The sequence below is a fragment of the Diaporthe amygdali genome, assembly GCF_026229845.1.
Source record: "Diaporthe amygdali strain CAA958 chromosome Unknown NODE_14_length_1008325_cov_65_372321, whole genome shotgun sequence".
Classification (NCBI taxonomy): domain Eukaryota; kingdom Fungi; phylum Ascomycota; class Sordariomycetes; order Diaporthales; family Diaporthaceae; genus Diaporthe; species Diaporthe amygdali.
The window spans coordinates 798,934-812,436 of NW_026517034.1; the positions used below are offsets into that span (position 1 = coordinate 798,934).

Here is a 13,503-nt window from a genome sequence, read left to right on the forward strand (position 1 = left end):
CGCTACGTATGCAAGGCAAGGCAAGGCGACGCAGGGCGATGCAGGGCGCAGTTGCCAGCGAACAGCATGCAGCTGGCGGTGACCGTGACCGTGACAGCAACTGGACCGACTGTTACTGGGCCGAATGAGGAGCCCGGCGATTGCTTGTCGAAAGCTTGGCTTTGGTGGATTGACAAAGGAGTGACTGGCTGGCGCAGAACCATTGCTGACGCAGCGTTTGCAAACAACAATCGTGTGTCGAAAAGGACTGGACGGACGGCCAGACGAGTAGACAGGCAGGCAGAAGGAGGGAATGATCGAAGTCGAGTATCTAATTCGAATTCGATATCGCTGTCGCTGTAGTTGGTCGTGTTGTTGTCGTCTTTTTTGTTTGATCTCGTCTCGCAAGTCTGGGAGGGGGGTGCCGCGGACCCGTTCACCTCATTGTTCTCTCCGAGCCGGCCAATGGATATCCGAGGCTGTGTGGGAGCGAATGACGCCGGCCTCTTGTCTTTGTACTTTCTTTCTTTCTTTCTTTTTTTCTCCAGCACAACCGCTCCTCGTCGTCGATCAAAGTGATGAGGACAACCACGCGCGCAACGTGCCTCGCGATCACTCGGGAAGGTGGTGGGGAGGAAAGAGAAAGGAAAAAAAAGGGAAGGGAGGGCAAGGGAAAGGAAGGAAGGGACCGACCGGGAGGCGGAATGAGATTTGACCACGGGAAGTGAAGGGAAGGTAAGGTCAGAGAGACAGAGACAGACGATGGAGCAGGCAGAGTGCGCAGGCGCAGGTACCACAGTAGACTACCAGATTAGAGGTCGGTCTCCAGATGACCAGAGGAGATCGGTCCAGTTCGTGCTATGAAAAGAAGGGCTACTTTCCCGTGCATGGGATTGCGATTACGACAGCCCAGGAGCCAGGTGGGCGCGAACGAGGGTGCAATCACCTCAAAGGGCCCCCCCAAGAGGAGACCAGAGGAGACCAGAGGAGACCAAAGGAGATGTATGGGCTCCATCAAATTTCGGCTCGCGGACCCTCCTCCCACACGGTGGATGGGCGCGTGCTCTGTGATTGGCCGGGTGGTCCCATGTTGCCGTTCACGATGGGGCCTATTCTCAGAGAATCTTGGTCCCCCCTGTCACTGGCACTTTTAATTATCGAACTCAACCTTGACATCAGATGACGCTCGACCGGCGCCCGAAAACTCAACAGGCTAACTTCTGAAATTGCAGTCAGACTCAGTCAAGTCATCCATCCAGCCAGGCCAGCCAGCGACGAGTGAGATTGAGAGTTGGATTGGGTCGATGGATGGCCGCTTCGGCTACACAGGCGGAACCACCAGCAAGCATCAAGGGCGTTCGCACCGGCGGCAGACAGCGAGCAGACGGGAGACGCGGGTACCTGGCTAATGGCTAAGAACTAATGGCTAATGAGGTGCATTGTACTGCATGTGGTAGCCCATTTCGTATTCAGGGCGACGCTATTGCTGCGTGGCGCGGTAGGATCCAGATGGACGTGCGCTCTCGTTGCTCGCATGCATATTGCGTTTGAAGAGTGAAAGAGGGCTAAGAGACTAAGGGATTGAGAGACTGGAAGAGTGCCGTTCCCCTTTCTAGAAGGTGCCCTGCCATCCAGACCGTCTTGGGCCCTCACCAGGGGACGTATCCAGACTAGAACACCTCGGATGGTCTGGGCTTTTGGTGTGTTGCGTGCGTGTCAGCGTCAGTGGTGTGGGTGTGGTGTGGTGCAATCTCTTTGCTCGCATTCCTGACGATCAGCAGGAACGCGGTCATGTCTCGTCGCCCAGCACTGACCTGCCATCACGCAATTCAATGAGCGACGGACCGACGCAAATAGACCCAAACCCAAATCCAAATCCAAAGCCAAGTTCAGGTCCAAGTCCAGGTCCAAGTTTTCAGGTCTAGGCCTAGGTCCAACCGAACCAGACCCTACGGGCGAATATGGAAACAAAAATAATGAAATCCACAGAAACGACCATCTAAACGCCAAGTCTGGTTCTCTTCGCGGATTGCCAACGGAGCCTCAGTCTGGACCGGCTGGACCTCCAGCAACGCCCGGGCCGTCTCATCAGTCGTCGAGAACGTTTCAAGCAAAAAGATCGGTTTCCCAGGTCCACGGGCACTCGGGAATACCGCCTTGGGATGATTGCTCCGAACTGGCCCTGCTCCCCGGCGCCCGTTCCCCCCCGTCCCTCCACCCATTCTCCACCCGTGTACAACGGGCCACAGCGGCAACGGGCCTCTGGATCGGGACACGGACGCCCTGTTGCCCTTGAGCAAGGCCTGTGAGCGACCTGGCACAGGGTGGATTTGGTGTCTGACTGGTTTCCAAGGTTCTCTCCTGCAGCCTCACCGAGTCGCAGATTTGCCTGTGCGTTCTCAACGGTAGGTGTAGACTACCAGGGCACGCAGGGCACGCAGGGCCACCAGACCTTACTACTGTAGATCTGGTAGATGATTGTTTCAACTGCCAGGTTTCAACAGCCAGCCATGCACTCACCTTGCTGCCCCAGGGGCTGCCCCAGATGCCGCGCCACACTCCCGTACGCGGATACGCAATAGATACGGATTACGGTATCTAACAGTAGTCTCCTACTCCTACTCCGACTCCGCCTCCTATACGATCAGAAACCTTGGGAGAGCGGCACCTCTTATAGACGATAATGCAAAAGCTTGGCCAATGGCAACTTGGCCACTGGGCAAACTGGGCAACTGGGCAGCCCAACGAGATGCAGCGCTGCAGTCTCCATACGATGCAGTCTGCAGCCCACTGTCCACAGTAAACGACGACTCGCGGCCACTGCAAACGCTGCGGGGCTGAGCCTGTTTCTACTAGCGCCGTGTGTTTCTTGCTGTCTATACCAAAGTACAAGTCAGTCTTTGTGAGGGCATATCAAACCCAAATTCCATAATAGCTGTCGGTACATGGTCTCATCAAATCACCATCTGCCCAAAGCGTGCGTCCGTGTCACTTCACCCATCCCATCCCTCTCCCGCTGAAGACCTCGACACGTGACGTCATGGCCTGGTCTCCAGGCCACGGCGATGCTGCTCTATCGACGGCTTCACGCCCGACCTCACCTTCAACGCCGCCGCCGTCTTACAGTGCACACGGCCTGGGCTCGCCATACCAACAGCAATGGCAGTCTCCTGGCGGGACGAGTTCCCACATGCTTGGCCCTCAGTATGCATGGCAGACACGGGACCCCCGCTCATCCAGCACCCAGTCCCTGGTGCCCTCCGTCAACGAGAATGAGCACAGGAGAACGTTGCTGGTTGTTTACATCCATGGCTTCATGGGCGACAACACCTCCTTCCGCTCCTTCCCCGCCCACGTCCACTACTTCTTGCGGGAACAGCTGAGCGAATCTCATGTCGTCCATTCCAAGGTCTACCCCAGGTACAAGACCTACAAGGCCATTGAGGTGGCAAGGGACAAGTTCAGCGCCTGGCTGGAGCCTCACGAAAAGGATGATACCGATGTTGTCCTGGTCGGACATTCAATGGGAGGGCTGCTCGCTGCCGATGTGGCGCTCATGGTAAATTCTCATTCCCCTTGGCCCTTGTCTAGCCAGTGGCCCTCATTGATATATCTCTAGCCCTCTCCCAATCCTGTGTATCGCGGCCCCTTCAAGCACCGCATACTAGGCACTATCTCTCTGGATGCCCCTCTGCTAGGTCTTCATCCTGGTATCATCACGTCTGGCATAGCCAGTCTGTTTCGGAAAGCCCCAGACCCTCCAGGAAGGGAGCAAGCCCTTGCAGAGTCTATGTCCTCGCAAAATGCCTCCGGATCCCTGAGCTTACAGCAAACACCAAGCTTGTCCTCTGATGCCGGGCAGTCACCGGGCACCATGTCACCTGTACCATTGGCCAGCATGTCGTCCAATACCTCGGTTGGGTCGCAGCCGGATCCAAACTTCAACCCAACCTTCTTTAACGACGTCTCTTTCATAGACAGGGGCTGGTGGAGGAATGTCGCTCATTTCGCCAAGAAGCATTATTCGGAAGGCCTCTTTAGCTCTACGTACCATCACTTGCTGTCACACCTAGAGTTTGGCAGCTGTCTTGCAGACTATGGCTCGCTGAACAACAGATACAACAAAATCCGCCGCCTTGAGGATGTTGATGAGTTGAACAGTGCCCAAGGATCCCGCAAGGAGCCCAGGGTCCGTTTCGTCAACTACTACACAGTTTCGACTGGCATCCCAAAAGAACTGCCTCCACCAAAACGTGCCGACACCCATTTGAAGCCCGTGGCCCCCGGGTCGCAACAGACCGGGTCGGGGAGCTCCCAAGCGTCAACGCCCAGAATCTCAATTGAGGACTACAGTGACAGCGAAGAGCCTCAGACTCTACAGGTACTTGAACCTGTAGCAGTGTCCGATGATGAGATTATGGACCAGCATAAGGCGGATCAAGCAACCGTCAAAGAAGGGCAAAATGGCGGGCCCAAGATACCAGAATCATCGTCTGGTGATGGGAGCGGCAAACCTGACCCCCACAAGCAAGCCGAAAACAATTCTTCTTCTGAGGCCGCACAGGAAGAGCCCGAACCTGCATCATCATCACAACCAGGCCCCAGTAAAGATGGGACCGCCGACATAGACCATGATTTACCAGCGATACCAGACCCTCCCGAGCCGCCACGGGCCCCTGATTTTACAAAATATAGCGACAAAGAAGCAAGAAAGCAAGCCGAAAAGGAATTCAAACGGACACAGAAGGCCTATGACCAGGCCTTGAAGAACCGCGAGAAGGCCATCAAGGAGCGGCAGAAGCTCGTTGAGAAGCGCCAGAAGAAAGCCCAGAAAGAGACCGAGAAGCGCCTGAAAGAGGAGGCAAAACGCCTTGCCAAGGAGCAAGGGCAAGGAAAGCAAAAGGCTGTCGCACCGCCAGAAGATGTAGAGGCGAACACGGCTGAGGACACGTCCCGTCCCTCCCAAGCCCAGGTGGTGACGCCGGCACAGGCGCAGATCCTTGAGCGGCAGCTTACCGACCTGGCGTTCCACGACCGGGAGGACGCAGCCTCGCCACCGAGCCAGAGCCGTGACCCTTCTGCGCCTGTCGATCGCAGGCCAACCCTGGGCGCAGAGGCGGGCCAGAAGAAGCTCCGTAAGTTCTGCATGCTCCCGCAAAAGGTTAACGGCGTCCGGGACCGGACGTGGGTGGAGGTCTACATGAAGGATGTGGACGAGGTCGGCGCGCACTGTGGCCTGTTCTTCCCTGGGCCTCACTACGAGATACTCATTGGTGATGTCGGGTCGAGGATCGTGGACTGGGTTCGGGAGGATGCATCGAAGAGGGCTATCATGGCCCTGGACTAGGGTTGGTCAAGTTCGATGGTGCGCTCGGCAAACACGGGTTGCCTCGACGTGAGCGAGACCGATAGAAGGTGTTCAAAGAGTGTCGGGAGACAGACATCCTGGTTGAAGTGGCGTTCGGAGCGAGACCATCAAGAAGGTCTATCCTGACTTGCGCATACATGGGAACAATTCGTTCAAGCTCACTTGCCCCAAAGATACCCAAGAACACGCTCGAATGGTAGTATTCTACTTCACCGGTGCTACTTCTCGTATATACATCATGTACTTCAGACCTTCATCTGTGACCTGCAATACTCAATCATGTCCAGCGCTGTTAAGAGTTATACACTATTTATTCAAGGCCACATGAAAACCGGTGAACAAATACACCGTTTCACAGCACTGATCAGCAGGAGCGAAATACGAATTTACAAAATAACCTAAGCAGAAATGGCATTTAAAGGAAAATAAGAATTCTCATCTAAATAAAGATGAATGGCATTAGAGTGAATATGAGTGTAATTTTACTGAATGCTGGAAATTCCACAAGCTTTTTATATTAATGATCAAGTACAAACATTGAAAGATTATGAGTGATAATTCCAAAAATGGTACAATGAATAATCATACAGGAAACGAACATAATGTTTATTCACATCGTGAGTAGGTAAATTTCAGAGACTAAACATGAAACTATCGCCTTGAAGTTCTCGGTCAACTCTCGATGTCAGACTCTGACGCTGATTGTGCTCTTCATCCTAAAATGCGGAGCGAGTCTATATAGCCTCTTCGGGTCATTGGTCCCCTTTTGTTCCATGAGGCCTCTTCATATACTTGATTGTATCTGTGTTGAATTGCATGTGGCCAATGTTACTCAGACGGATTGTGCCGCGATCGCGCCCTTTCACTAAGTAACATCTGCTTGATTTGCTACAGCTGAAGTCTATGCGTGTGGTCAGCAGTTGGAGAGTTAACAAAATGCTGTGTCCCCTCCTTCAGTCCGAGAAGGAGCTTTGTGAAGTGAAGCTTAGGATCCTAGTACGATCAGGAAAAGAAGACTTCGAAAGTACGACATGGAAAGATTCACTTTGATCATCGCTTGAGCTTCATGAGGAACCTGCCACTTGATGAAGATGTAGGGAAACACATGGATTCAGATACTCAAATTAAACAAGTGTGCAGGTGCTGTCGCTATCCTCATCAGTCGAGCAACATCCGCATTCCCTCCAATAATACACATCAGGCATGTGAGAAGTGTGTCAATAATTTCCGCGTCTTGTATTCCTCTATGTAGGCCACACCTGCAAAGCCCTGAGAAGTTTTGCGCCCAAACGCGCGAGGCGACCAGGCAAAATCAGTCAGTAAACAACCTAATAGCAGAACCACTCCAGCTATGGGCCTGACGACCCGCCAACTTTGAGTTATGGTATCTTTTTTTTTCTTGACCCTTTGATACGTGTGGTCGTTTGATATGGTCCGCATTGTATAGTCAAGACCGTGACCGTGAAAAGCAACAAACCCCCAACGCCATGCTTCGTTTCAATTTCAAAATATGCAACAGTAAAGGGACTGCCCGTCGCCCCGACTCAATCAGAAACCTCCAGTCCGGTCGTGTCGTAGCAGTGATGAACTCGGTCCTGTCAGTCATTAATAACTCTGTAAAACCCCGTTCGTTGCTAGATGCACGCAAACTGTCGGGAACCCCCTGTCCCTCATTCCCCCTTTTTGGTGTTAGGTGTATCAAGGTCCACCTATGAATCGCTCCCCGTTGCCTCAAACCTCTGCCCAACTCGCCGACATATCATCTTGCCGGGAGGGGCGGGAATAACCTCTCGAGACCACAACCTCTGCATTTTGCAGACAATGCTCGAGGAAAAGCATGACCACGGACGGTCAAGCACGCAGGCCGACGCTCGCAAACGTTGTTGCTCGTGCAACATGGTAGCATACGATTCGGAATGCTTCGTCCTTCCTTTAAGCCGCGAGAAGGAACGTGGGCGTTCGATCCGCAAAAGATGGCCTGGACGACTTGAATAGCGAGAAACTTTTGCAGCTCGTAGGAGGGCAGCTGTTGACTCGGAATCGGTCGCACAATTTAGACACCAACCATGCCAGGTCCGTACGACTGACGGGGTGTTCCAATTTGTTGGAAGGACTTGGCATTCTGCAAAGTGTCAGCGGAGGTCCTGCAATGTGAACAGAGGCAAAGGCTCTAAGCACCTTCTTTCTCCGCTTGGTGCCCTCGCCCTCGCCGGTTGAGTATCCGGTCTCGGCCCCTGTCTCGTCGTCGTACACCTCACCGTAGCCCTCGAAGCTGCTGTCACCGTAGCTTCTCTTCTTGTTGGCTCTCCGCGGTCTGGCAGCATCCTGAGCCGCGACGGACTGGGCCTTGGTCCTGGGGAGGCCGCCGACGGCAGGGTGCATCGGTGTGCCAGGCGCCGTCGCCTTTGCTGAGGTCGAACCCTTTGATCCCCCGGCGAAGTCACCTAGAGCCCCCTGATCCCACTTCTTGCTGGAGATGGTGCCCCGAGCCATGGTGGTGGCCTGCTTCAGAGCCTTCTGCACCTCTGGTCGGAAGCCGTCTTCGATATCTTGACCGCGGACGAAATGTATGTTGAACTCCTCGCCTGGTACCTGGAGCAAGGCGAGGATGCCTTGCGGGTCATTTGGCTCCTTCTTCACCGGGTCGAAGTGTCCCATGAGGCCTAATTTCTTAATCTGGCCTTTGTACGTCTTACGCATGGCGTTCTTAGTTCCATCGGGCAACACTCGGGCGACTTCCCCGGCGAGGCTGGTCAAATCGTACGTCTCAAACACGTCCTCGGAGAGTAGCGGCTTTGCCGGCTGCCACGCCTTTTGCAAAATCAGGTATTTCTCTCCTACATCCTCATGCATGTCCTTCAAGGCCGGTAGGCCATCGTCCATATGCATCCTCTTCTGGTTGTGGCCCTGCTCTCCAACGTCCTCGTGGACGCGCTTTCGCTTGTTGGGGGACTCGCCGCCCATACTGACGTCGACGACCGAATCGGAGGGCAGAGCAGTGCCGTTGATGGAGTGCGCCGGGGTCGGCAAGGCTGTGGTGAAAGAGGTCATCGTGCTTTGCACACCCGATACGGTATCGGAATTACTGGGCGAGAAGTGCGACGGACTCTGCGGCGTCTGAGGATTAAATGACATGATGGCTCGCCGTCGGTCGCGGGTGGAGGCGGTGGGACGGATGGATGACGGCTCTGCTCCGACTGAGGTAAAATCTCAGCGATGCGACCGGCAGGTCGTCGAAAGTCGAGACGACGAGAAGCCACCAAGGGCTGGGGTCGCAGAAAGGTGCCTGAGAGTCGTGCTCGATAGGCGCGATTGATTGTTCGACGGGTTAACGAGTGGGATGGAGTTGAGGGAGACAGGGAGGTCTGTCGCGTCACCGGCGACGGTCGGGGAGACTCGAGTCGCTTGACATGCACCACAGCGTCGCAGGGTCGTCGAAGACTCGGAAAAGCGATGTCGCCTGGGCAGGACGATTGATTTCGGGGAGGTCGACCGTATCTGAGGCACGTCGTCGGCCGTGGTGGTGGTGCTGGCGGTGGTGGGCTGGGTGGTGTCGGATACGGGTTTGGACGAAGAGAAGGTTGGGTTGGGTTAGGTGAGTGTGGAGGCTCTCTGAAATGATTGATGGCGGCGGGCTTGCCTGGAAGTGGACGAGGAAGTGGGTCCCCGTGTCTGAGTCCCGCCTGGCTGTTTCCGCTTGTGGTTGGCCAGCCGGTTGGCCAGGGCCTGGGCGTGCCGTCAGCTGAAAGGGTCAGGGGTACAACGCCCGTCTGGCCTAGCGAAGCCTAGGTGTGCTGCAGCAAAATGGTACCGGGTACAAAGGGAACTTCTTCCTGTCACTCTTTGGTCATCGATCATCTACCGTCCGTCCCATCATCCCATCCGCCCATTCTTTATTTCATTCGCTATTTCAAGGCGCCCCACAGCCAGAGCAGGGCCTGATCAGCCCGCCTCACAATGTGTTGATTCCTATTGAAACAATCAGCAGCAATGTTTGGTTTCGAGCCAGCAATGAGCCTTTGTGCCCAGTGTGGCCTGGGCCGAGGCGCGGTCGATGGCTTGGGTTCTGGCCCAGTCAGTCAGTCAGTCACCCGGTCAATAGCGCCAAGTACCTAGGTACCTAAGTCTCTTCGCATCGGTGGTCATCCGCTAATCCTCCGCGCATCGGCACGGAGAACGGCGATGGAGTATTCGGACAATAGCGGAAAACCGCATGTTATTTTTTTCTATTCAATATAGGCACGCGACGAGAGGATTGTATGTTTGGTGCATTTAATTTTGCTATCAATGGCATCTCCACCTGACTAGACACTCGGTTGTCATTCGACCGAGCCCCAGATCTCAGAGGACCTTGCTTGACGCTCTCTCTCCTGCTTTACCCGCGGCAAAGACACTGTAGCCAGCATCATAACACAGAGCAGAAGGTAAATTGATACTCGAGGATTGACTAGAGCTCTAAAATTGGAAGACACAGCAATTGGGAGGTTACTTTCAAGTATCTGGACCTCGACTCTACCGTCCAATGTGACATGGTCGACACTTATTGCAGAGCTCCATCTGTGACCTAGTGTTGTTCTTTACGCAGTGGCCATCTCCACATGTGTAGACTTTTTGAATGGATCCGGTGCAAAACGTGGAGCCGGTGTCTCCTGAGACATGCATTGCTCTTCGCACTCAGACAGGATAGCCAACCTTGACTCTGTTCCGAAGTCTCAGACGTGGCGGAATAAGTGTCCTTGGGCGCGTACATCAGGTCTACACGAGCAAACAGCACGGAGCCCTCGGACGAGACAACTTTCGGCATCGCGGATGCTCAAAAGTTCGCTTGGCTCGAAGGTGCTCCCGCCAGTGTCCTGTCGGCTTCAACGGAGCTCAAGTTTTATGTCCCAGTGTATATGTAAGTGGTTATAAATGACATAGGCCGGCAAGGTCGTAGGCAGGGAGCTGGGTTCAAGGCAAGCCGGCATATGAGAGCCTAAACTCCTGGTTTAAAATCAAGATCAAGGTCACTCGGAGTTCATGGGAATGCAACCATGCCGCCGCCGTTAGTACAAAGGCCTGGAATGTCAGAATGTTACGTTCGGGTCCTCCCAGGATGAATCTCTCAAGCGCGCGGCCTCGTACGACTCCACAAGACCAAGAAGAGTGGGTCTGATGGGTCTTGGGTAGAAACGGTCTTCTGAACGGATTGGAACCCGACCGGGACGGCAGGAGGCCGGGGAGCCATAGATCCAAAAGGCGAGCAGTCGGTTCATTGACATGTCCATGTTGCAGATCGATTGACCCCGGGGGCGGATCGCGTACTCTCTTTAGTGGGTAAAGAGCCGGCCGTGCGGGATCACGGCAGCGTACCATCCCACCATATAATTACGCCCCGAAGCCCCAGTTTCCTGTGCGCGTGCCTGATCGGCAAAAGTGAGCATTGTAAATTGGAGCGAGATCAGGTTTTCGGGCTGCAGCAGAGACATGGAGCCAGCAACTTTAGGGCTGCAGAGTTTGTATAAGCCAAGTTGAGGCACGGAGCAGCGTTGCAACTTACTGCAGGGAAATATGACTGACAGACTGGCCCAGGTGGGACTCGGCAACGGAAGGAGACTGGACATCACGCCCATTTATTGGGCTCTGTCCCCTTCAGATGAAGTAGTCGTGAGCTCGGTCGGTGATCAGTCCCCATCTTAGAAAGTGTTCTTCGTGGTACTGGATTATGCAGTAAGTCACCCCCTCAGTCCCCCCCCCACTGCTGTCTTGAAGCAGGGTTATTGAGGGTTTTCAGTTGCACTTTGGAGACTAGACACCGACCTCCAAAAATAACCGCCTCATCTTACCGGCCCTTTTCCCCAAGGAACTCGCAGGGAACTGCGAATAAACCTTCAAAATTTGTCGGCAAGGTCTCTCCGGTGAAGAGGACATCTTCGCCCTACCATTCCGGTCGCCAACCGCGGCTGAGACAGCACCTGCCCGACATTCAGGAAGCGCCTTGCCCGACTCTGCACAGACAATGGCTGTTGCACCTCCAGCGACTGATGAGTCCTCAGTCACTTATGAGGAGCTCAATGACTTGAACGCCGAGTTTGATGACGCAGAAACTGAGCTGAGTATGGGATTCCAATCATGGTGTGCTGTGACGGCTGCCAGCATTGCCCACCTCCACCATTGATCACTGGAACTGCACGTTGAGAGAAAAAGACGAGAAGCACACGACTCTCGGGAGACTGCTCTCGGGAGACTGCACGCCGTCACATGCTGTAACAACTCACTAACATTCGTCGTAGTCCGGCAAGAGGTGGTGGTCAAGCGGCCCCTCTACGAGAAGAGACACAAGATCGTCTCACAAATCCCAAACTTCTGGCCGCTGGTCTTTGAGCAAGCGCCGCCAGATATCGACGAGTTCATTCAGCCGTCAGATTCTTCCTTGCTCTTGACGTCGCTGACGTCTCTATCGGTGACGAGGTTCGAGATCGAGGATGGGAAGGAAGGCGATCCTAGGAGTCTGTGCTTCAGGTTTGAATTCAGTGACAACGACCACTTCGAGGACAAAGTCATTGAGAAGAAGTTCTGGCAGAGGCACTCCAAGAGCGGTTGGACTGGCCTAGTAAGCGAGCCTGTCGAGATTCATTGGAAGAAGGGAAAGGATTTGACGGGAGGCCTATTAGGGACGGTGAAGAAGGTCTGGGATGCCCAGCAAGCCAAGGCCAAGACTGAGGGTGAAAAGGCCCGGGAACTGTCAACAGATGAGAAATCACTCAAGAAGAAGATTGAGAACACGGGACTCGGTGGGTTGAGCTTCTTCGCATGGTTCGGCTATGTTGGTCGGAATATATCCGCCAAGGAAAGCCAGGAGGCTTTTGAAAAGGCACAGAAGGAACGTCTTGCCAGACAGGAGGGCAAGGCACAAGATCCCAATGACGAGGACGAGGACGAGGACGAAGAGGATGAAGACGACGAAGATGATGAGAACGAGCTGGAGATTTTCCCAGAGGGTGACAGCCTCGCTATCCACATCTCGGAGGATCTGTGGCCAAATGCTATCAAATACTTCAGTAAGTGTAGAGGTGCACGAACTTGAGAGGAGTCAATGCTAATCGCTCCACAGCCCAAGCGCAAGAGCAAGACGAAGTCAGCGACGATGACTTCGAGTCTGATGCGGATGATGATAATAAGGAGGAGGAGGAGGTTTCAGAGGAAGAGCCCCCTGCCAAAAGGCGGAAGACATGAGCATTGGCAGCAGCATAATCGTGGTTGACAGAGAGAATAGTGCGCACGGATGCTAATAATAGACGATTGGCCTGAAGATCACCCAAAGACGGTCTGAAGTCCATGGCCTTCTTTCGGCCAGCGGGCAGGGGGTTGAACAGAGAAAGACCGCTTGTGCAGCCGTCATAATTGAGCACTTCTGGACCAGTGGTTCAGACGAATATGAGATGCAGCGTCACTCACGGGCTCTCGGGAGGCCCATCACAAACCTGGTAATGAGTCGCGAGGCGTCGGAGGCTGACCACAGCTCTCGTTTCGGGAAAGGCGCTGATCGCTGGCACCAATCGCTTGCTCCCTGGGACGCCGCTTCTCCCGCTGGGCGCCAGGCCCGCAAGCGATTAACCTTAATCTCACCTCTCTGTCTCCCTCTCTCTCCCGACAGTATGCTTCGTAGCGACGGTACCTTGCAGCGAGGCATAAATGCACAGTCGCACAGTAATCCCGAAAGCGTGAGGGTAGCAAGTATCCACTCTTCTGCGGTGCGTCTGAAGCCCAGCAAATTGCCCTCGAAACGCCGTCGCGAACACAACAAAGCCGTAGGGATCTGCGAAGATAAGCTTCAGATCTACAGATTGCCATTGACTCTACCCCCTTTTGAATTTTCCTCCACACAGAACAACAATAAGAACAAAGCTGGCCCCCGCTGGCACATGCTAGGCGAGGGTAAAGTGACGGGTTGCCAAACCCGCGCCTGACCTGGAGTGTCTGGCGCAGGTGGAGCAGGGGTCCCGGCGGCCGGCCGTCTTGAGACTGGATAGCCCAAACCTCGAACTTGGGCCGTTTCACCAGCCCGCACGCCTCCCCCCGGGGCAACTGCACAGCCTCGTGGCACGTCGAGCATCCGATGGATCAGACCAAGTTGCTGGCAGACCAGATTGGCTTCTCCTCCCTGGCCTGTGACG

General features: G+C 54.5%; 3 protein-coding genes across 3 annotated transcripts; 2 read left to right on the plus strand and 1 right to left on the minus strand.

Moving 5' to 3' along the window:
* Positions 1-3,019: 3,019 nt before the first annotated feature.
* Positions 3,020-5,326, plus strand: J7T55_003548 (uncharacterized protein; the record flags this gene model as incomplete). The annotated part of the gene is made up of 2 exons (XM_053143583.1): positions 3,020-3,538; positions 3,599-5,326. The coding sequence occupies 2 exons, from the start codon at positions 3,020-3,022 to the stop codon at positions 5,324-5,326; spliced, it is 2,247 nt and encodes a 748-aa protein (XP_052993797.1).
* Positions 5,327-7,400: 2,074 nt separating this feature from the next.
* J7T55_003549 (Rox3 mediator complex subunit) lies at positions 7,401-8,482 on the minus strand (the record flags this gene model as incomplete). The annotated part of the gene is made up of 2 exons (XM_053143584.1): positions 7,401-7,469; positions 7,526-8,482. 2 exons carry the CDS (start codon positions 8,480-8,482, stop codon positions 7,401-7,403), a joined length of 1,026 nt encoding a protein of 341 aa, XP_052993798.1.
* Positions 8,483-11,345: 2,863 nt separating this feature from the next.
* On the plus strand, positions 11,346-12,562 carry J7T55_003550 (nap family protein; the record flags this gene model as incomplete). The annotated part of the gene is made up of 3 exons (XM_053143585.1): positions 11,346-11,442; positions 11,620-12,387; positions 12,441-12,562. The coding sequence occupies 3 exons, from the start codon at positions 11,346-11,348 to the stop codon at positions 12,560-12,562; spliced, it is 987 nt and encodes a 328-aa protein (XP_052993799.1).
* Between the last annotated feature and the right edge of the window lie 941 nt (positions 12,563-13,503).